The sequence below is a fragment of the Lissotriton vulgaris genome, chromosome 4_1 (assembly GCF_964263255.1).
Source record: "Lissotriton vulgaris chromosome 4_1, aLisVul1.2, whole genome shotgun sequence".
Taxonomy (NCBI): domain Eukaryota; kingdom Metazoa; phylum Chordata; class Amphibia; order Caudata; family Salamandridae; genus Lissotriton; species Lissotriton vulgaris.
In genome coordinates this window covers 396,069,008-396,090,728 of record NC_141691.1, presented here as the reverse complement: position 1 = coordinate 396,090,728, position 21,721 = coordinate 396,069,008, and the positions used below count along the sequence as shown (strand labels likewise).

General features: G+C 45.1%; 1 protein-coding gene across 4 annotated transcripts in view; it reads left to right on the top strand.

The window, feature by feature from the left end:
* The window catches only part of POF1B (POF1B actin binding protein), a 225,826-nt gene extending 216,717 nt beyond the window's left edge, over positions 1-9,109 (top strand). For 2 of the 4 annotated variants that reach the window (XM_086918778.1, XM_086918777.1), the window contains exons 16-17: positions 4,625-4,736; positions 6,226-9,109. In XM_086918778.1, coding sequence (XP_086774904.1) covers positions 4,625-4,736; positions 6,226-6,246 — 133 coding nt within the window. In that variant the 3' untranslated portion in view covers positions 6,247-9,109. The remainder of the gene's footprint in view (positions 1-4,624; positions 4,737-6,225) is intronic. The other 2 variants (XM_086918779.1, XM_086918780.1) reach the window with 1 other exon arrangement.
* The last annotated feature ends 12,612 nt before the right edge of the window (positions 9,110-21,721 follow it).

The following is a 21,721-nucleotide window of genomic DNA, read 5'->3' as shown; positions in this document are numbered from 1 at the left end:
CCCTCTCTGTCTCCCCCCCTCTCTGTCTCCCCCCCCCTCTCTGTCTCCCCCTTCTCTGTCTCCCCCCCTCTCTGTCTTCCCCCCTCTCTGTCTCCCCCCCTCTCTGTCTCCCCCCCTCTCTGTCTCCCCCTCTCTGTCTCCCCCTCTCTGTCTCCCCCTCTCTGTCTCCCCCTCTCTGTCTCCCTCTCTCTCTGTCTCCCTCTCTCTCTGTCTCCCTCTCTCTCTGTCTCCCTACCTCTGTCTCCCTCTCTCTCTGTCTCCCTACCTCTGTCTCCCTCTGTCTTCCTCTCTGTCTCCCTCCCTCTTCCTCCCTCTGTCTCCCTCTCTCTGTTTCCCTCTCCCTCCATCTGTCTTCCTCCCTCCCTTTCCTCTCTCCCTCACCCTCTGTCTCACTCTGTCTGTCTCTCTCCCTCTGTCTCCCTCTCCCTCCCTCTGTCTCCCTCCCTCTGTCTCCCTCCCTCTCTCTGTCTCCCTCCCTCTGTCTCCCTCCCTCTCTCTGTCTCCCTCCCTCTGTCTCCCTCCCTCTCTGTCTCCCTCTCTCTGTCTCCCTCTCTCTGTCTCACTCTCTCTGTCTCCCTTCATCTCCCCCCTTTGTCTCTCTCCCTCTCTCTGTCTCCCTCTCTCTCTGTCTCCCTCTCTCTCTGTCTCCCTCTCTCTCTGTCTCCCTCTCTCTGTCTGCCTCTCTCTATCTCTCTCTCTCTGTCTCCCTCCCCGTCACTCTGTTTCCCTCCCTCTCCCTCTTTCCCTTTCCCTCCCCCTCTCCCTCTATCTCCCTCCCTCTGTGTGTCTCCCTCTGTCTCCCACTCTCTGTCTCCGCCTCCCTCCCTCTGTCTCCCTCTGTCTCCCTCCCCATCCCTCCATCCCACCCTCCCCTACCTCTCCCTCCCTCCCTCCCACCCTCCCCCTACCTCTCCCCTTATGCCCCTCCCTCCCTCTCCCTCTGTCTTCCTCCCTATCTGTCTTCCTCCCTATCTGTCTTTCTCCCTATCTGTCTTCCTCCCTATCTGTCTTCATCCCTATCTGTTTCCCTCTCTCTGTTTCCCTCTTTCTGTCACCCTCTGTCTCCCTCTCTCCCTCTCCCTCCCTCTCTGTCTCCCTTTCTCTCTGTCTCCCTCTCTCTCTGTCTCCCTCCCTCCTTCTCCCTCTGTCTCATCCCTCCCTTTCCCTGTGTCTCCCTCCCTCTGTCTCCCTCCATCTCCCCCCTGTCACCCTTTGTCTCCCTCCCGCTTCCCCTCCATTCCTCTTCCTACCTCTGTCACCATCTGTCACCCCACCCGTGTGTGTCAGCCCGGGCTGAGACAGCTTCCCGGGTACACACACAGCCTCACCCGAGCACATAATAAGTCTTTTAAAGACCATTTACTTGTTAATGAGGCTTTGTTATATTTCACCTCTTCTTAGCCCCCTGCAACTCCACTCTGACTATTACTGGAATCACTCGCCCCCCACAGAGCAGGGTCTCTGAGTCACGCTGCCGGCAGTGTTTGCTGACACTCTTTAAAAGAAATTAAAAAGACACAGGTGCAATGTCTGCATGGTCTGCGGGCCGCTGGCGGCCCGCGGGCCGTACTATGAGTACCCGTGGTCTAAACCATGTCCATTTGGCACTGTAATCAGTTAATGCAGTTTGTTAGTTAGGTTGCTATATGCATGCCCTATGGGACAAAGCTGGTGATCTTTTGCCAGCGGTCATAAAAGACCCTAGAGCCTGCCAGGTGCAGACAATACAAGATGGACAGAATATTATCACCTATGTGATTAATGCTGGCCTTGAAATTACTGACTGTTTCAAAAGGGCGGTTGACACTAGTGTTGTGCTTCACCACTCCACATGGATGCATTCTACAGGCTTTTCAGGAGATGTGCAAGCTTTGCTCATTCATATGCCCTTTGATGGTTCTCCCCTCTTTGGTGAGAAAGATAATTCCGCTCTTGAGTGTTTCAAAGATAGTGGAGCTACCCCACACTCTGTGACTGCTGACACCTACTAAGCAGTTCCCTCACAAGTTTTGGAAATTTAGGGGCTATTCAAGAGGATTGGCATACAAACTGCATGAATCACTCCAGCTATCACTTCAGACCTATTGAGGCATTGGACTAGGTAGAGGTTTGGCAGTCATAGTGCAGGCCTGCAAGGACACCAATCCTCCCAGCCCTCTTCACCTGTGGCATCTGACTCTAAGTTGCGTTGCCCTTCCCAGCACATACCCAACCTGTGGGGGGGCAGTATTAAATGTTTTCTCCCATGATAGTGGTCCCTTTGGTCCGACACATGGGTCATTCAAATTGTTCAGCAAAGCTGCACCAAAACTTTTTTAGTCTACGCCGCCATATGTACACCTTCCCACCCCACCTCCCAATCTAAGTTTGGAGGAGCAATTCTCCATTCTGTTCCTGGAGGTGTGAGTGTTGCTCTTCAAGAGAGCCATCAAGAGGGTCCCAGACTCTGAAAGAGTAGAGGGTTGCTACTTTCGATATTTGCTTGTGCTGAAAAAGAAACATGAACTGAGTTCTATAATGGTCCTTCGATCCCTGAATGCCTTTCTCAGGAAGGATAAATTCAAAGTTCTGAGTACTGGTTCCAGGAGGCTGGATGGTGTCCTTCGACCTACAGGACGAGTATTTTCATATACCCATCACGTGGCCCCACAGGTGTTACCTTTGGTTGAAGGTCTGCCAGGAGCATTACCCGTTCACAGTACTCCACTTTGACCTCACTAATACACCTTGGGTGTTCACGGAAGGGATGGCGGCGGTCGTCGCACGCCGACGGAGGTTGGGGATACCAGTCTTTCCCTACCTTGATGACTGGTTGTTAAAGGTGGACTCGGTACACTCAGTCATTGACAATCACCAGACAATGACTAGCCTCTTGACATTGTTGGGGTTCTCGATCAGCATGCTGAAGTTGCTCCCAACTACTTCAAAAAGTTTGCCATTTAGTGGGGCTGTTCTTGATAGTGCAATTCAGAGCCTGCCCTCTGAGTCCAGCACATTTGGTATATTATACCAGAGTTTCAGCCTTTTTCAACTACGCTGAGTGACATATGCAGACTTTGCAATGGGAAGTGGCAGTGGGCCCATGACTACGGCAATTTATTGGATTTGATTCATAATTTCAGAAGGGATGGCCCACGATCCGCAGTGATCGATGATGGAGCGCAGTAGGTCCAGTAACAGAACTGTGTCCCTTCAACCAGATTTGATGTAAGTGACACATGCATCAATACTAGGTTAGGGGCATCTGGGGAGGTGGAGATCAGAAGACATTGGTCTCCAGCGGAAGCCGGACTCCATATCAATCTACTGAAGCTGCAAACCATTCATTTGGAGTTGAAGGCTTTCCTGTCATCCACCAAGGGGAGACTGGTGCAGATTTTCACAGACAACCCTAGTACCATGAAGTACTGCAACATGCAGGGAGGGGGCGAGTCCTGGTGCATATACCAGGAGGCTCAGCACCTTTGGAGCTGGCTGGAGTGTCAGGACATTTTTGTGATCACAAACCACCTGGCGGGATTCTTTATTGCCAGAGCGGATGAACTCAGTCGGTGGTGTCTGGCAAATTAAAAATGGTATCTACATTCGAAGGTGTCACAGAGCATCCTCTGACAGTGGGGAGAATCCTGGCCACACATTTTGCCCACCTTCAAGAACACATAGCAAGAAAGGCTAAGGCTGCTACTACTGCACTGCCCCACAGAGTAGCTGTTCTTGGCATCTGTCACATGCATGTGAGTGCACATTTTTGCAAAACACTACTTACTTGACAGCCAGGTCCAATGAAGGGCACTTTGCCCATTCGGTCATGCAGTACCTTTTTGGCCCAGGTCCATTCCCAGACCCTCCACCTTTGGGAGGTACTGCTTTGGTATCTGTACTAAAGGTGGGGATCTACAGTTCGAAGTATCCATCAGAGGTTACTTACCTGCCTGCAGAAGCAACCATTCAGGTGGATATTCTAACCGCAGATTCCTCACCACCCTACAACCTCCCCATTCTGTGGATTGACTTCGATTTAGCATCTAAAAGGCTCCCAAGTTTGAGATCTGCACACTTATACCTTCAATTGGTGAATGCTCTGTCTGAGGGCGCTGAAAGTCCAGAAAGAAACTGATTTCAGCTCACGGGGTGGCGTTTTGTTGCAGTTCTGCTCCACCATTTTCAAGGTGATGCGGACTCAGTGTGGAGCTCCATGGCACCACCTGGCGTTGTGCAAGAGCATTGCTGAATGCTTTTCAGATCCAATCTGGCACCTGGGGAATATTCTAAATGTGACTAATATGCTGTTTGAGTATCCACCAGAATGAGTGTTATCAATGCAAATATCTGGTTCACCACCTCTTAAGCCGTCAAAATTAGAAGCCAATGTGTCATGCTTCATCAGAAAACGTCAAGGTTGACACCTCAGTGTTTATTCAAAATGTATGAAATTAAATATCTGTCTGTTTATGCACTAATGTGCAGTGTCAGTGTTGTGTTTGCAAACTTTGTAAGTAAATAAACTAAAATCACATAAATAATCAGCACTTAGAACAAAATGAATCTCTATCTACAAGCCATCTACACGGTGGATATTGAAACACATTCTATGCTGATAACAATATAATTTCTTTCTAAACAGATACAGGAACCAGTACCCAATTCTTGGTCTCCTGTCTGACTATAATGCTACCCCGCCCATCAAAGATACGCAGACCATCGTCATTGAAAGGACTGGAGAAATGTGGAAACAGGTAAGTAGCTAGCATGTTTTCAGATCCATAGGTAGAGCATGCTGATGACTATTATGTCAGACATTTATATAGTGCATTGCTGTCACTGGCCTCACACTCGGTGGTATGCAGGGGCATGCATTTATGGATAGGATAGAACCCCTATAAACACACACCGCTGTACCCATACTCCTGCACCCATCTGCAACTAGCTTCCCTCTCACTAGGCTGCCTTTTGGCGCTCATCGCTATTTAATAAAATGCCTCCTTCGTGATATGCCGCATAAGGCCATCATCCACGAGAGTGAGATAGCCAGAGTAGCTGGACTTTAACAAACACCCATCAGGAGATTGACATTTCCAGCAAGAAAGAATAAACTTGATTAAACAAGTCTGGCAGTTGAAGGAAATCGTGAAATTATGATAAAGTGGTTAGAAGAGGTGAGCCCGCCTTATTCCAGACAATGTGGCTTCATCAGTCGCCGTGACTTCCCCAGTCCCACTGTGCTTGGACTAGGCTAGCCATCTGTTGGGCAGCGTGGGCTCCAGATCCAGTGCTTCATTAATGATGTGGTGAGCTATAGAGCTGCACAATTGCTGTTAGGAGACCGATTACAATATTGCTTCTGAATTAGGAAATTTATTAAGACTTTGAAGAATTTCTTTCATCAGCTGTAGAAATCTCTCAGTAAGGGACATCGCTCCAGTTCACATTTCTGATCAAAGTTCTGTAGCATCTCAGTTGTTTGGTGTGTAACAGCTTGCCAGTAGGGTCGCCACTTGATGCTAGGTACCGATGTATAGATGAAGGAAAGGGAAGCAGTTTGTAGGCATATAGAGAATTTTGGTAAAAATGGTTTATGATGATCTTGTTGGAAACAAATATGATGTTGTATTCTTGTTATTTGTGGTGTAAAGGAAATTTAAAAAATAATGTTGGGTTTGTTACATTCGGTCGAAACACACATTAGTGGGATTTTAGGTAGACCACTCCCCCGCCACCCCTGTTCTCCACTCCCCTGGTCAAAAGAATGTTTACGGAAATTATTGATCAGTTGTCTTTTCTAAAAGAGGCTGGGCCAGTACATTGGTCGGTACTTGATAGAACTTAATGACCACTTTACAAGGGTGGGTGGAACTCTTCTAAGATAATTGGCTACCGGCTTTTATAGAAATCTATATCCTCATTTTGCACAATGCCTGTTAGTGGTAGATAAAACCAAGAATTGTTAAGCATGAGTAGTCTTTTGATACGAGTACTGGAATTACTCCGTTGTTAGCACTGTTTGCATACCTTACCAGCCTCCCTAGATCTCACTGTAGCCAATAGATTTCTTTTGGAGATCTTTAGAATTGTTCGTTTCTTCCATTTGTAAACTGGTGATGTGCAGTTGCAAAGCTGCTGTGATGCTTGATAAACCACTGTCTTTTTAATGTACACCTGTTCAGATATGTCACTTGTGTTGTGTGTTTTTGAAAGATAATGAGTATCTTATTTATTTTGTGACAGGAATACTTTACCACACCTTAAAGAACTGCTTACTTCTTTCAGGAATGAATATATCTTCTGGAGAAAATGACCTGCTCAAAGAAGTTCTCGTCAAAATGGTTTTGAGCATTATTTTTGTATTGCTCCTATTTTTCTTTTTCAAAGATTCAGTCCAAGGGTTTGCAGTTTGTAATTCTAAATTTACTGCAGATGCATGAACAGATTCATTAAACATGTTTATGCAAAGCAATTCATTTGGGTTAAGTATTTATGAAGAACCACCATTTTGTTCAAATGGTCTCGTGATTAGGAAATGGAAGGATAACTCACAAACAGGCCACTGGAGTGGATGGTTTGTGGTAAACCATCATGCCATATGCACTTTGTGATTGTAGTAGTCAAATATGTCATACCTTATGCAACAATTGTCTGTGAAATTCTTAGGTTGATATTCTTTGGCCCCCTATGCGATGTACCATGTAGGCATAGCATGTATTCATGCCAGGTTTGCAAAAGCCATATTATATGCCCACTACCTCTACCCCATTCTCACTGAGCACCAGCACTTACTGCAAAACCTACATTTCTGCAGACAAATGAAGTTCGTAGTATAGTAAAAATGCATTCTCAGAAATCTATCCTCTGCTTAACAGACACTTATATGTTTTTATTTTTACAACAAGCTAGAAACAAACAGAGCAGGCCAGTTTTCAACTGGTTTTCAATAAATAGTGCTTTCGTTGGAACAAAAGCATTTTTTCAGGTGCTTTCTAAACAAACAACGGAGAGTAAGCGTATTATGATCCAGCAAACCCATGCCGTGGTTATAAGAACATGTACAAACCATTGGACCTTTGGCATTGTGGTTTATTATGTCACCATAAATTTGTAATGGCATTAGTGGACTATAATGCAAATCCATTGTTGTCTGTGGCCTTCAAGTCATTAGCGCAAATACAAGATTCGAAATCCTGTTAGTTACTGCGTTATTTTGCAGCAGTTGAAAATCCCCCAAAACAATTGTTTTTTTACTCTCCTGTGATGTCATAGGGAAGCAGGTCTACCCATCGGCTCTCACGGTCCTTCTGAAACCTAAGCAAAGTGGAGGAATGAAAAATCGCGATCTTTCATCTCACCCTTCTTCTTCGATCTGTCCCAGGTCTCCATAGCTACAGTGGAGGTAGGGGAATGCTGGTGCAATTTCTCCCTGCCACAGGTCCTCTTCTATCCACACCCACAGTTCATGGAGAATTTCTGTCTCGGGCATCATGCCCAAAAGTTTCTTCCAACACTATACTGGCTCTCAGCTCTCCTGGCTCTCAGCTCTCCTGTTAAGAGTGGAGCCCACAGTACACAGGCCCAGAGAGGGAAGGAAGCCCATAGTATCTTGGGTGATAGAGGCTGCATGTCAGGTATTTTGGGCCTCATTTATGAAAAGTGTTGCAACACCATGGATGCGCTGTATTTACTGTATGGCGCTCCATGTTGCAAGGATTGACAGACACGTCCGGAATCCTGATAAATCAGTCGGCGCAAAAATGGAGCATTGCTGGATTGTGTATGGAAATAGACACAACTCTAGCACTGTGTCAATTCACTTGGGGCAAGCTCCATGTGGAAAGGCCTGTGTCACCCCTTACGCCATCCCTGCCTACATTATACCTGTAGCAGGTATGATGAAGCACAGAGGTTTACAAAGTGACACATCTGCCTAGATGCACTTTAAAAATATGGCACAGTGTGGCACATTTTTAACGCTGCAGCAGCGTCACAAAAAGTGACACAACGGCGTCGTAAGGGACTCATAAATAAGGGCTTTTGTATTTAAGGTTTTGGGCGAGGTGGGGAAGAGGAGTTCCACGTGTAGTGGGGGAAGGAAGCAGGGCAGCAGGCTTTTCTTTTACATCTTTTTGGCAGGGGGAGGTTCTGCTGTACTTATTATATTGAGGAGTTGAGAGATGTATGTAGGAAGTTTGGAAAGTCTGAGGGGGTAGTAGAGGAGTCACCAGAGATATCTTGTATATGGGCCCCCTTGACAAAATATTGTTATAGATGGCTACTTACCTCAGTAGCTGAGTTTTCAAGTCGGGCTATAGGTGACTTCATAGACAAATCGAACTTGACTCTTGTTGTCTGTTTTATGTCACTTCAAAAGCTGAGTGGGAACCACGCCATTATTGATAATTACTATATAAGTGTATTAGATGCAAAGCACACATTAGTTGAGCAAATATGAGTCACTCGATGGTCATTTCTTAAACCAATGAAATGCTAGTGTTTTTATGACAGCACTAAAATTAATCTTCTCATAAATGTGTCTATGATTTGAATATATAAACGCAACATTAAATACAAAAGTTAACCTTGGCTTTATTTGAATACAGCCACCTGGACTGCATCTTTGGGAATTAAAAAAATAGCGGTCAAGTGCTATTACGTTATCTGTGCCTTGTATTATGTGGTTCTTGAAATTGTAATTTTAGATAGAATTTCAAGATAGTGGTGAAAGGTCTATTTTTTTAACGGAGAGTTATATAGCAAAATAGATAAATGTATGTGCTTGTCATGTGGGTACTACTGAAACAAAACAGTATGAAAACACAGAAGATGTAATGGTAAAATAGCCCTTATTACATATATATTGTATTAATATGCAACTTTTTTTACTGTTGGAGTACCGGTTTTAGCGATTCATAGTACTGAAATTATTACTGTCTCTGCTTTTATCGGGTCTGCTTGGCACTGGATTTAATTTAAGGGTTCGTTTTGCTAGGCATGTCCAACCTCCTCTGTTATATAAATGCTTCCTATGCATTCTTTAAAAATGCCGGGGTACAGGTTATCCAGTGTAGACTATGGTTGCTGAACTTCTTAAAATAAATAAAATTTTCTTTCTTAAAATAAAGTTGGATTTGGTGTATGTTTTATTCTGTAATGGAATGGTGTTAAAATGTAATAATTGAAAACACAACTTTTTATTTCATGTATGTATGTATGCCTAACTGCTGCTAGTGTATGCTCTGACAAAGCCTGTAGCTATTAATGAGCATACATTTTTTTTAAAGGGGATACTAGAATTAATATTATATATATATATATATATATATATATATATATATCCATTACACACCGTCTTCTCGCTGGATACCTCCAAAGAACAGCAACGACCACGGAGTAAGTGCTGAATTAATTTATTGTTCTTGCGCAAATCGGCATAACTCGTTTACCCAGGGCCGGACTGGCCGTAGCGGGCACCAGGCGTTTTACCGGTGGGCCGGAAGGGTGGTAGCCGGTTTTGCAGCAGTGCTGCAGTATCGGCCCCCTCTAACAAAAACGGGAAAGTGAGGCCCAGATTTTGTTGAAGGGCACTATTGGAAAACACAAAACGGCCAACTAGTATCTTGGTCCTGGACACGAAATGTACAACACACATGTTATATGACCAAAAATACAAAATACCTGTAACTAGTCAGTGAACCTAGTGAAACAGTCTATGAGTTTGTTTTCTGCACTTTCCTTCTAATTTAAAGAATGCTTAACAGATAATCCCTGCTTACACATTGGTCTTTCCAAGCAGCCAAACTTTAACATTCAAGATTACCCTACGTCAACATTGGGGCAGCTCTAGTCCTCGACCCAATTCAGGCGGTGATTTGTTTTAACAATACATCTTTACAGCTGACTCAGCGCAAATAATTATTTATGTGGTTCAAATGAATAAGTTAATAAATCTTGCCACTTTCATGAATGATATTTCAGCCTTATTTTTAATTCACAAGTGCTTTTCGGAGCCTAATGCTCCTTTTCCATGATGAAGCTATGTATCATATGTGTTTTCATGTAGATGTTAAAAAAAAACATAATAATAATAATTGTGTTACCTACCTCTCTCTGTTATATCATAGTTTTGATAAACACTTTAATATCCAACTTCAGCACCTTCCGGAATACATCATGAAGCCTCGCAATTATTAGCATTAACCAAATTAATTTGAATTATCGAACAGCCCTTTCAGATTATTTTTGTTACAATTTTTATGTTTTCTTATATACCCATTTCACTTTAGTAAATCCTCATAAGGTCGAAATCTTATTCATGAAAGAGTAAAGAATCCATTATTGACGTTTTAATTCGAAGAAGTCAGATAACAGTTCCTTACTGGTCATAACATTTGACCTCCTCTTGCACACAGCAGGCTAAGGCCGAGCACTTTCTAGTTTCTTCAACTTACTTCTGAGGGGCAGAAATTCATTGGTTTACCAGAGTCCTGGGAATTAACACTGTGGGTCTGCTTGGGAGGCTGGATACCTGGACCTATTCTCTGATGCTTAACTTTCTAATCCATTAAATGTTATTACTGAAGGATTTTCTCTTCTTCAAATTCAAAGACACCTTCAACAGCAACCCTAGCAGGTTTAACCATTGAGCAGAATCGTCTTCTTACGAATTTAAAGCCTCGTGCAGCCACCTTTAAGACGACAAAAGGAGCACATTTAGTTTGTCATTTCTTTTGAGACTCGGGAATAGGTCACACTTTGTGTTTAAAACACCTTCTTTCCAACTCGGTCTTCTGAGCTGGCTTTGTGATTGCATCGGTAGACCACTTACAGGTTTCCTTAGCAATAACAAGATGTGCTTCTTCTCTTTATGGTGAACTTGCTGCATGTATATCCTGTATTTTTTTTGTTCTACTGCAGCTGCTGGAATCCCTGGCAGCAATGTAGGCGAGCATCCTGCATAGCGAGTTTGTACACGTTAAACTGCTGACATTCCAAACTAAGACAATCTTGAATTTAAAATGTGTCCGCTTTTTGAATACATCCACCACAATGTTTAGATCAGAAAACAGATTTTTCATGTTTTCAAGGTTGAAATATCATCCTAAAATTGACCTAGAGAAGACCGCTTCTATTTTTCTTGATGTATTAGAGCTTCTCAGCTATCCCAGGTTTTATACATGAGTGCTAATCTCAGCTAGGACTGCTATGCCTTCCAAATGAGCTTTGAGTAAAGTGGAAAGGTGTATAAGGGGGGAAATGAAAATGTGCACTGTATTATAGTGATGTGACTTGCCTTGTCAAAATTGTGACTTCTTGTGAACGAAAAGGGCGGGACAAAGGATTAGTTCCCCTTTCTTGGGATTTGCAAGGAATTGTATTAATGTATAGCGGTTACAAAATGCTTAAAGCCTGTGTTTGTTGCCATAAACATTTGCAAAGTCAAAGCTGTCTGTGTGGTATATGCTTTTCACGGTACAAGTGCTAAGTTTGAGCACTACCATCACAGACCATTATCCCCAGTGCACATTTTGCGATTTTCCACCTTTTAGGAGGTAGGGGGGTGTTAGTGAAACATCTATCTTTCAGCCACGGTCCCTGCAGGTAACAGCGATCCCTCTGCATTGTCCCTTGAAATCCCCCCTCATCCCGCCTCACCGCTGTTACCTGCACGGACCGCTGCTGCTTCTTTACGAAGGACAGGGGTTGTAGTATTGGCCTGCTGCAAATGCCTCTACAGCCTCCATGTGTACAGTCAGTCCCAAGGAATATAATCTGGCTCGGGAAACATCCTTTACAACACAACTTTTACCACGCAGTGCCTTTACGACGCAACTATTACAGCGCAAACCATTACAACGCATTGCGCTGGGGGGCGCTCTAGGATAGGGAATAGATTTAATTTACTATCCAACACCTTCCCTAGTGTCCACAGGGACTGGAGTTGGAATAGTAAATTAAACTATTCACTATCCAGCACCCCAAAGCACTATGCGTTGTAAAGGTTTGCGTTGTAATACTTACGTTGTAAAAGCATGCGTGGTAAAAGCATGCGTTGTAATGTCATACATCCTCTGGCTCATCACAGTAAGTGAACAGGATCTCCTCAACTGCTTACAAATGACTTCAGCCTTCGTCCAGATAATTCTACAACTGGCCTGTTGACTCCTAAGGCTACAGGTTTCTTTAAGAAGCTCATTTCCTTTATCATGAATTGTATTCATTGTGTTAGGCAGGATCTTATGTGTTTGATAAGCAGGTCACTGATTACTTATACACTCTTGCTGTTTTTGGGCAATTCCCCGTGCCTCTAGATAAGTTTGTAGAACATCTATGGGCACATGCATCATTGTTGGCTTTTGCGATTTCTTAATTGCGATTTTTAAGGAATCGCAATTAAGAAATCGCAAAAGCCTATGCATGAAGAAATCGCTGATAAATTTGCGATTTCTTAAAATTCCTTAATTGCGAATCGCAATTAAGGAATACCTCCCCATTCATTCCTATGGACCGAGAGGCCCATAGGAATGATTGGGAAGACATTCTTAATTTGTGATTAGCAATTGGCGAATAGCAAATTGGGAATGCGATTTCAAGGGTGCAGGGGTGTCCAAAGGACACCCTGTTGCACCCCTGAAATCAATCTGTGCACATATGTTGTGCACACACATGCCCTAAGGGCATGTGTGTGTGCACAACATGAAACTTTGAAAAATGCACAAAAGTGCATTTTTCAAAGTTTTCACAAATTACCATGAGGTTCAACCTCATGGTAATTTGCTCGCCCTAAGTGCGAAGTCGCTTTTTTTTAAAGTTTCATGCATTGCATTTAAGAAATCGCAAAATGCGATTCCTTAAATGCAATCGCAATTTGAGAATTCGCAAATATTTGCAAATTCTCAAATTGTGAGGGCCTTCACCCTTCATGCATACCAAAAGCTGATTTTGCGATCGCAAACGGCCGATTTTTGCGAATCGCACCGTTTGCGATCGCAAAAAGCTTTGATGCATGTGCTCCCTAGTTCTGTAGTAGGGGATCTCTGTGTATAGTCATATTCTGTGAATAGTTTCGCCCATGTGTCCGGGACCTAGGAGCAATCAAAATAGTCTCTTAAGTCATCTTCTTCTGCAGTCCTGCATAGACACTTAAGAGAAAATAAAAGACAAATAATGCAGCCTATCATTAATAAGGCTGCATTGGCCAGCACTTCATCCTGAAGTAAAAAGGATAGCCAAATATTATCATTACATTTTACATATTTTACAGAGTTTCACCACACATAGAGAAACTCCCCTTCACAAAAATCCTTTGCGTGATAGAGACAGGCCTCATAGGCTGCCATTATGTGTCTGGAAAAGGGATTCCATGACTTTAAGGAACCCTCCAGATATCCTCTGTTCCCATGATGCACAGCCAAAGCAAAGTTACTTTGAATTCTTTTTTCCGGCTCCTGCTAGCAGGACCCTGGAGCATTGAGCTCCACCTCTTTGGGTATGTCTTCAATTTTTGGAGTTTTGTCAGTGACATTTGTGTTTCACTCGACGTCTGGGGACTTCCTCTTCCAGTTGCTGTCTTTTTTGACCAGCTTTGCCACCTCTATCTTGTCGAAATGCCAGCTTTATTCGACAAGTGCCCGGAGTATGGTAGAAAGAAGGCCAAGTCAGACCTCCACAGAGTGTGCATACTCTGTCTTCCTTCTACCCATGTACCTGACTCCTGTGATATTTGCCATTCTTTCTCCAGGAGGACCCTGCATTACAGGGAGATTTGTCTCCAAGGCCTGGAGCAGAGGAGACATCAAGAAGGAGGTGGGACTTCTGGGCGTGGAGGGACTCTATCTTCATCCTCTGCCCGTGCAGCGGCCTCTGGGGGGCTCCCCACTCAAGAACAGGCCCGGAAACAGCACCGGTCCCGGTCGACGTCGAGGGCTTCAACGTCGGTGTCGAGAGGTATGACTACCATCTGTTCCCCGTCGACCCAGGGCTCTGGGTCGAAGCAACGTCGATGCTCGACGTCAAGGGGTAGGACGTCGAGACCTCGGACGAGGTCGACGTCGAGGACTTCACCGGCGTCGACACAACATCGTCATCGTGCTGAGTCCCGAAGAGGCAGGCGCTCGCCGTCGAGGTGACACCGCTGTTCACCATCAACGTCGACATGAAGGTCGACGTCGAGGAGACGAAGATCGACGTCGAGAAAATCAACGTCAAGAAGTTCGACGTCAAGGAGAGCCACGTCGAGGAGATCGACGTCGAGGAAGGAAAAGTCGATGTCAAAGTGAAGTCGAGCCCTGGACCGGGTCTAGTGTGGTGAGGGTCTCCTCATCAGCGAGTTCCCGGTCATGGCAGCGCCGGCGCTCTTCCTCAGAAGTGTCTACCTCCAGAGCATCCTCTCCGAGGCCTGCTCATAAGAAGAGGAGAGTACTTAGGTCTTCGGGCTTTGAATACTCAAGGACCTACTCGCCCTCAAGGCCGAGGACACCTACTCCTCCACCTCCACAACTACCTCCTCCTCCTCCGGCTACACCACCTCATCCACCAACTCCTCCTCCTCCACCACAGCCTCTACAACGGAGGCCTTTGATTCTGGCCCAACCGCCTCCTATCCCACAGCAGCCTGTGCCGGTGGGTCCGGCGAGACCCAGGAAACAGAGTTCACGATCATGGGGGAGGCATCGCTCTCGCAGTGAGCATAGATGTTCGACCAGGCCACAACATCGTCGTCGTAGGGAGAGGTCGTGGTCCAGGCATACCAGATACACGGACTCTTCCAGTAACAGGTGGTATTCTCCCACTTTGTCTGACTCTCCTCCAACGAGGGTTTCGCCAGTGGATGACATTGTGACGTTTCAGGACTTGCTGTTGAGGGAAGCAGCAAAGTTGGGGATAGCACTGACGGTGCCCACCCCAATTACCTCTATCATTTTTGAAACGCTACAGCATAAGCACCTTTCTCGCCTGTTGCTGCCTTTGGTGCCAGGGTTGGAGGAACCGGCCATGGAGCTCTTCCTGACGCCGGCCTCGGTGAAGTCTGCCCCATCCCGGCTTCTGAAGTACAGGCACCTGGATTCGGATACAGCGTTTCTGAGAAGGGATCCTGCCCCAGATTCAGTTATTGTTACAGAGGCCAAGAAGCAACACTCTACTGCTCCTTCGTCTACGGTCCCTCTGGACAAGGAAAGCCGTCAAATGGATTCGGCAGGGAGAAAGGTCTGCAGTACAATGAAAGCTGCAAGTTCAACAGCACTTTTGGGTCGGTATGACCGTTCATTGTGGGAGACCCTGCAACAATTCATTGAACTCCTACCGAGGGACAGAAGGGAAGATTTCCAGGAAATCTTGAATGAGGGCATGATGGTTTCCAACCAAGTCATCAGCGGGACTGGGGATGCCTCCCTCCTGGCTGCTCATGGGTACTGCCATGGAGTAAATTTGAGATGCTACTCCTGGTTTTGCCTTACCTCTCTTAAGCCGGAGGCGCAACAGCGTATTACCAACTAGCCCTTTTCGGGCACTACCCTCTTTGGGACTTATGCGGATGAGGAGATGGCCCGCATGAAGGGAGAAGTTGAGACGCTAAAGGCTGTCGGTTTGGAGAAACCAAAGGACCAGCTGAAGTTTTTCCGACCCTTCCAGAGGCGCTACTCCTCCCAATGATTCCAGCGACGAAAGGGTCGCCAAGGTGGCCAACAGCAGCAGCAACAACAACAATATCAGAGGCAGCCCTTCCAGAAGCGTCGGAGTGGCAGAGGCGGTCAGCAGGCCTCATAGGGGAATAAGGGCCCAGCTGGGTCTAAGCCCTAAGAGATTACTTCCCCCCTCTTCTGTTACCCGCTCCGGTGGGGGGAGGCATACAGAATTACTTGGCAGAGTGGAAAAAAATTACTCCGGACAAGTGGGTGCTGAATATTATTTGCAATAGATACAGTCTTCGTTTTGTCAGCCCTCCTCCAGCTATTCCATCGGTTCACTCGCAATACCTGCTGCGCGAGCTCCAAGCGGAGGCCGATACCCTGTTAAGAAAAGGGGCGATAGAAGACGTCCCTCTGTCTCAAAGGGGAAAGGCTCTATACTCCAGTTTCTTTCTGGTGCGCAAGAAGGACAAGAACGAGTTCAGGCCCATTCTGGATTTGCGACTAGCAAACAAGTGGGTCTGCAGGGAGAAGTTTCGCATGCTGTCCTTCCACCAGATTTATCCTCAGCTGCATCGAGAAGACTGGCTTCGCGCAATAGATCTGCAGGATGCGTACTTCCATGTACCCATTGCATAGAAACATCAGAAATTCCAGCGCTTCCTAGTAGTCACCAACCACTATCAGTACACCGTACTTCCGTTTGGTCTGAAGTCTGCCCCCAGGACTTTTTCGAAATGCATGGCGGTGGTGGCGGCGCACCTGAGAAAGAACAAGGTGTGCTCAATGGTTAGAGCGTCAGACCCTGATGCAGAGGTCTGGCCCGGGACCAGGGTTCAATTCCCGCCTCGGCGGCTCTTGGACTCGATCTCCCCGGACATGATAATTCTCGCCTCGGTGCCTAGTCTAATCATGGGTCCCACTCTGTGACTGGGCAATAGCTTGCTTAATCTCCACAACTGCCCCAGCAGCGCTTGGATGCTTGGCTTCACCTTGGGGGTGCCCAGGAGTGGACATCTCACAGGAAAGCTAGGAAGGGTTCCACAGCGGTTTGAATACAGCGCTACAAGACCTCAGGGTAGAAGGGCATGTGATCTGGCACTGGCTGCTAGCCAGAGGACTGATCACGGCTACCCATCTACCAGGTGTGCAGAATGCTCAGGCAGACGCACTCAGCAGGCTCGTTCAGGAGAACCATAAGTGGGTCTTAAACGACAAGGTGCTAGGAAACTTCTTCGAAAGATGGGGCACTCCAGACGTAGATCTGTTCGCCACTGCCGAAAACAGCAAATGCTGAGACTTCGCCTCCAGGTTTCACCAACCGAGGACTCTGGGGAATGCGCTATGGATCAGCTGGTCGAACAGGTTTCTGTACGCTTTTCCACCCATTCCCCTGATTCCGGCAGTGATCATCAAGCTGTCTCAATCCAGAGCGCGAATGATCCTCATTGCTCCGGAGTGGCCTCGACAGTGGTGGTTCACAGACCTGCTCCACCGGTCTCTCCAACCCCATCTGCGGCTTCCATGACGGCCGGACCTTCTAACGCAGTACGGGGGCAGATGGTGTACCCCAACCTCTCATCGTTGAGTTTGGCAGCATGGCTCCTGCGATAGTACAGTATGGACACTTGAGCTTGCCTGACAACTGACTGCATGGAAATACTTAAGGCTAAAAGGCCATCCACCAGGACTTCCTATGCCTACAAGTGGAAAAGGTTCTGCATCTGGTGCACATCCAAGAACGCTGATCCTACCTCCTGCAAGGAAGATATCATCCTTCCATACCTCTTGCATTTAGCTCAATCTGGCCTTAATTTCCATTCTATTAAGGTTCACCTCGCAGCATTAACTGCGTATAGGAAATGCCCTTCACAAACATCCTTTTTCCAGATACCTGTATTAAAGATTTTTTGGAGGGTTTGAAGGTGTTTCCCTCCATTAGGCGTCCTTCGCCTTCATGGGACCTGAAAGTGGTGCTGTCCAGGTTGATAAAAGAGCCTTTTGAGCTTATTCATAAGGCTTCTCTACAGCATTTGTCCTTAAAGGCGGCTTTCCTTGTGGCTATAACATCGGCGTGCAGGGTGAGTGAGATTCAGGCTTTGTGTTGTCAAGAACCCTATACAGTATTTCACGCTTCCAAGGTTGTCATGAGGACTCATCCTAAATTTCTCCCTAAGGTGATATCTGGTTTCCATGTCAACCATACAATCACATTACCAACATTTTTTCAACATCCCTCCTCTCCGGCGTGGAGGTCCCTTCATTCACTTGAGGTGAGGCAGGTGTTGAAATTCTACTTAGATAAGACCAAGGACATTCGCAGGTCAGATCAGTTGTTTGTGAATTACGCCTCAGTCAGGATTGGCCTTGCCACTTCCAAACAGTCCATATCTACTTGGATTGTGTCCTGTATACAACTATGTTACCAGAAGGCTAACAAGACTCTAGGGGGTAAGCCTAAGGCTCATTCAACTAGAGGCAAAGCGGCTACAGCGGCTTTGTTACATAACATTCCCATTGCAGACATCTGTAGGGCGGCTACGTGGAAGTCTGTCCACACTTTTGCTAGACATTACTGCCTGGATTCTGATGCCAGGATAGATGCGCAAGTTGGGCAGGCTTCGCTGAGGAATTTATTTGCTAGGTAAGGATTTTTTTCTTTAGTTTTCTTCCACCGCTGCATTTGGTTGTTGGGATGGGCTTGCCATTCTATGCACAGATTATGACTATACACAGAGATCCCCTACTACAGAAGGAGTAGTTTCTTATCTGTAACTCCAGTTCTGTAGGAGGGGGTATCTTTGTTATAGTCATAAGCGACCCACCCTCCTCCCCGGTCGAAGTAAACGTTTTTTTCCTGGATGCTACAGGCCTGGCTTTAAGAGACCTTCAAAAAGAACTAAAAGTAACTTGCCTTTGGCTGTGCATCATGGGATACAGAGGGTCTCTGGAGGGTTCCTTAAAGGCACAGTATCCCTTTTCCAGACACATAATGGCAGCCTATGAGGCTTGTCTGTCCAACCCTTCCTATCTATCATGCAAAGGATTTTTGTGAAGGGGAGTTTTTCTATCTGTGGTGAAAGTCTGTAAAATGTAATGATATTATTTGGCTATCCTTTTTACTTCAGGATGAAGTGCTGGCCAATGTAGCCTTATTAATGTTAGGCTGCATTATTTGTCTTTCATTTTCTCTTAAGTGCCTATGCAGGACTGCAGATGAAGATGACTTAGGAGACTATATTGATTTCTCCGGGGTCCCTGCACATGGGCGGGACTGTTCACAGATTATGACTATAACAGAGATACCCCTACTACAGAACTGGAGTTACAGGTAAGAAACTACTCCTTCTTGTAAGGCAAACCCAGCAAAATTGATTAAAATGTATTTAACACAGGCATGCCATTTGCTTTCTAGTCAAACTACTTTCTTTCTAGAAAACAGAATCAGTGGAGCCAGCAAAGTTGAATATTTGGCACTATAATTCCTCCAGAAATGTGCATACGTCTGGAAGCTTGGTACAGCGTTTATAAAGCCAACTTAGGATGGCAGGTGTCACACATAAACCCTTTAGCATAGGGAGTAAAAACATAGTAATTGTAATACAATAATTACTAAATCAGCATTATTTTGGTATTCCCATTTGCTCTAATTGGTTACTAGTAAAACAAGCTATAACACATTTTTCATTTGGTCAACACATCTTTGGAAGACCTTCACAGAATCAAAATCGACTTCATGATTCATAGAGCGGGTTAGGTAACTATGCACTGTAAGACAATGTATTTCCAGGATCTCATCAAATGCTGATGCATCAATGTGGTCTATTGGTACGGTCTGGAACTGTAGTGTGACGTATGGGAAAAGAAACAGTATTGTCTGTTTTTGTATTTCTGAGGTGCCCCAAACCTATTGTCGCAATTAGAGACTCCACATACGCATGTATCTATCGTGAGGAGTAGAGAGATGTAAAAAGTAGCATGCCATATTTTGACTGAATACATACTCGCCACTTGGTCTGTTCATGGATATGGTGAATTCTCTGTTGGTTTTGACCAATCTGAATTGCTTGCTGGCTCAGATCTCAAGTGTAAGATTACCATATCCAGGTAGGTGCATAAGGTGCTTGCAAGCTTGAGCCTAATTTGGGTATAGTGGAATGGCCCAAGGTAAGTGTGCAGCATCATAGTTTTAGTCATGTCATATCATTATTTAGTCACCTATGGTTCTACATGGGTTCTGGGGACCCTGCAAGAAAAACATAACGGATCCAGTCACAATAGCCACTTTTGTATGAGATTTTCATGGGATAATAAATCAAACCTAGAAGCAGGAACAACCCGTTCTTAATCGCTTTCTGAAAAGAAAGATGACCAGTTAGTTTCCTCACTAAGATTGGTAGATGTTGCAAAACGTAGCATTCTCAACAGAGAAAAACACCCATACACCATTTGCTGATGACAGAGAAACCAACTAGAGGGACCACATTAAGGCAGAGATTTCTCTTTGGCTGTTAGATTCAGAGGTTTTTTCCGCCTGAAAGGGGGGTCCGAATTCTTTCAATGACCAATATGCAATGTAGAGCTCATTGAATGAGCTTGCTTTGCTAGTTGGAGCCAAGTCAGCGGTTGCAGCGTCTATGAGATGTCTTTCCAAGCTCACAGAATGACTAGTATCCTGGATGCTGTGTTTTGAATGTGCAGAAACCAGCAGAGAAGACTGACAGGATGCTGTTTGAATAGCCCAAAAAGAAGAGCATGAAAGTGATGAATGCCTGTCCTGTTGAGTAAATCTCAAAATAGGAATACTTCTCTCAATGTGGTTTAAACATTACTTGTCAACATGAGGGAATAGTGCGAGTTTGGTGTTCATAATGACACCACACTTCTGATCTTGATGGCAGGAGTAAGTAGGACTCAAGGTCCTTTGGCCATTTGACCATTCAAAACTGAACAATTCCCATAAGTGGGAATTAGTTTTTTCTGTATTAAGTTTTTTTTATTTTTATTTTAAATATTTTTATTTTGTTTTTTCGTCACAAAGAAAATCCAATTACAGTGTTTCCATTAGTTCATTTTCCAACTCCTCCCCCCCCCCCCTCCCCGGCACCATTCTAATACATTCTGTACAAAAAAAGGAAAGAGAAAAAAAAATGCAATCAACAGTAATTACTTTAAACAGTATATAAGAGGCAAGAAAAATAAGACAAATTCTCCAGAGTGAGACAGTAAAAATAGCTTAAAAGACTACTTGCGGTCTTCAGTTCTTCAGTTGTGTACCCCTTCTATCCAATTTCCTAGTTGTTCCCATACCGCTAATCCATTTTTCTTGGCGCGCTTGCCTTTTTTTGCATAAATAGCCTTCTCTAGCTTACATGTTGCTAGTAATCTACCCTGCCATTTTGTAAACGACGAGGGGTTCGGATTTTTCCAATGGGCCGCAATACATATCCTATAAATAGTCATTGCAACAAAAATAAAAGATCCACCCACCCGGTTACAGTTATCCAACCCTAAAAAAACAGCAGCCGGGGTTAGTTGTATACCTTGTCCTAGTACCACCCCCATAAAAAGTTGAATTTGCGCTAAGAGTGGTTTTACTTTTGGGCAAGTGGCGAACATGTGTACCTGATCCGCCGAGTATTCTAAGCATCTAGGGCATAGGGTCCCTCTCTCAGTTCCCCATTTTGCAATTTTACTAGGTGTGATATAAAGAAAAAAAACCCATTTTATAAAATTGTGCCTGTAGTTTAGTGGACAGTAAAAATTTGTGAGCGAGGTTCAATGCAGTGCAAAAGACATTCTGGTTAACGTTAAGTTTGGTTTGCCACTTCAAGTCAATTTTTTCCAAATCATCAGGCATTTTATCGTTCAGGCTGGAGTAAATTGCTCCAATCCGGGGTGGGTTAATCTCCTGTAATCTATCGATAATTTCTATTTTATCAAAACCCACTAGGCCACCAGTCTTGTGATCTAAAAAGTTCTTAACAGCATTATAGTGAAAGATCTGGTTCTCCTCAATTGGAAACTGCGTCTTAAGATCCAAAAAAGGCCGGGTCCCATCCCGATTGATCAGATCCCCCAATTTAGTTACCCCTGCATTGTACCAT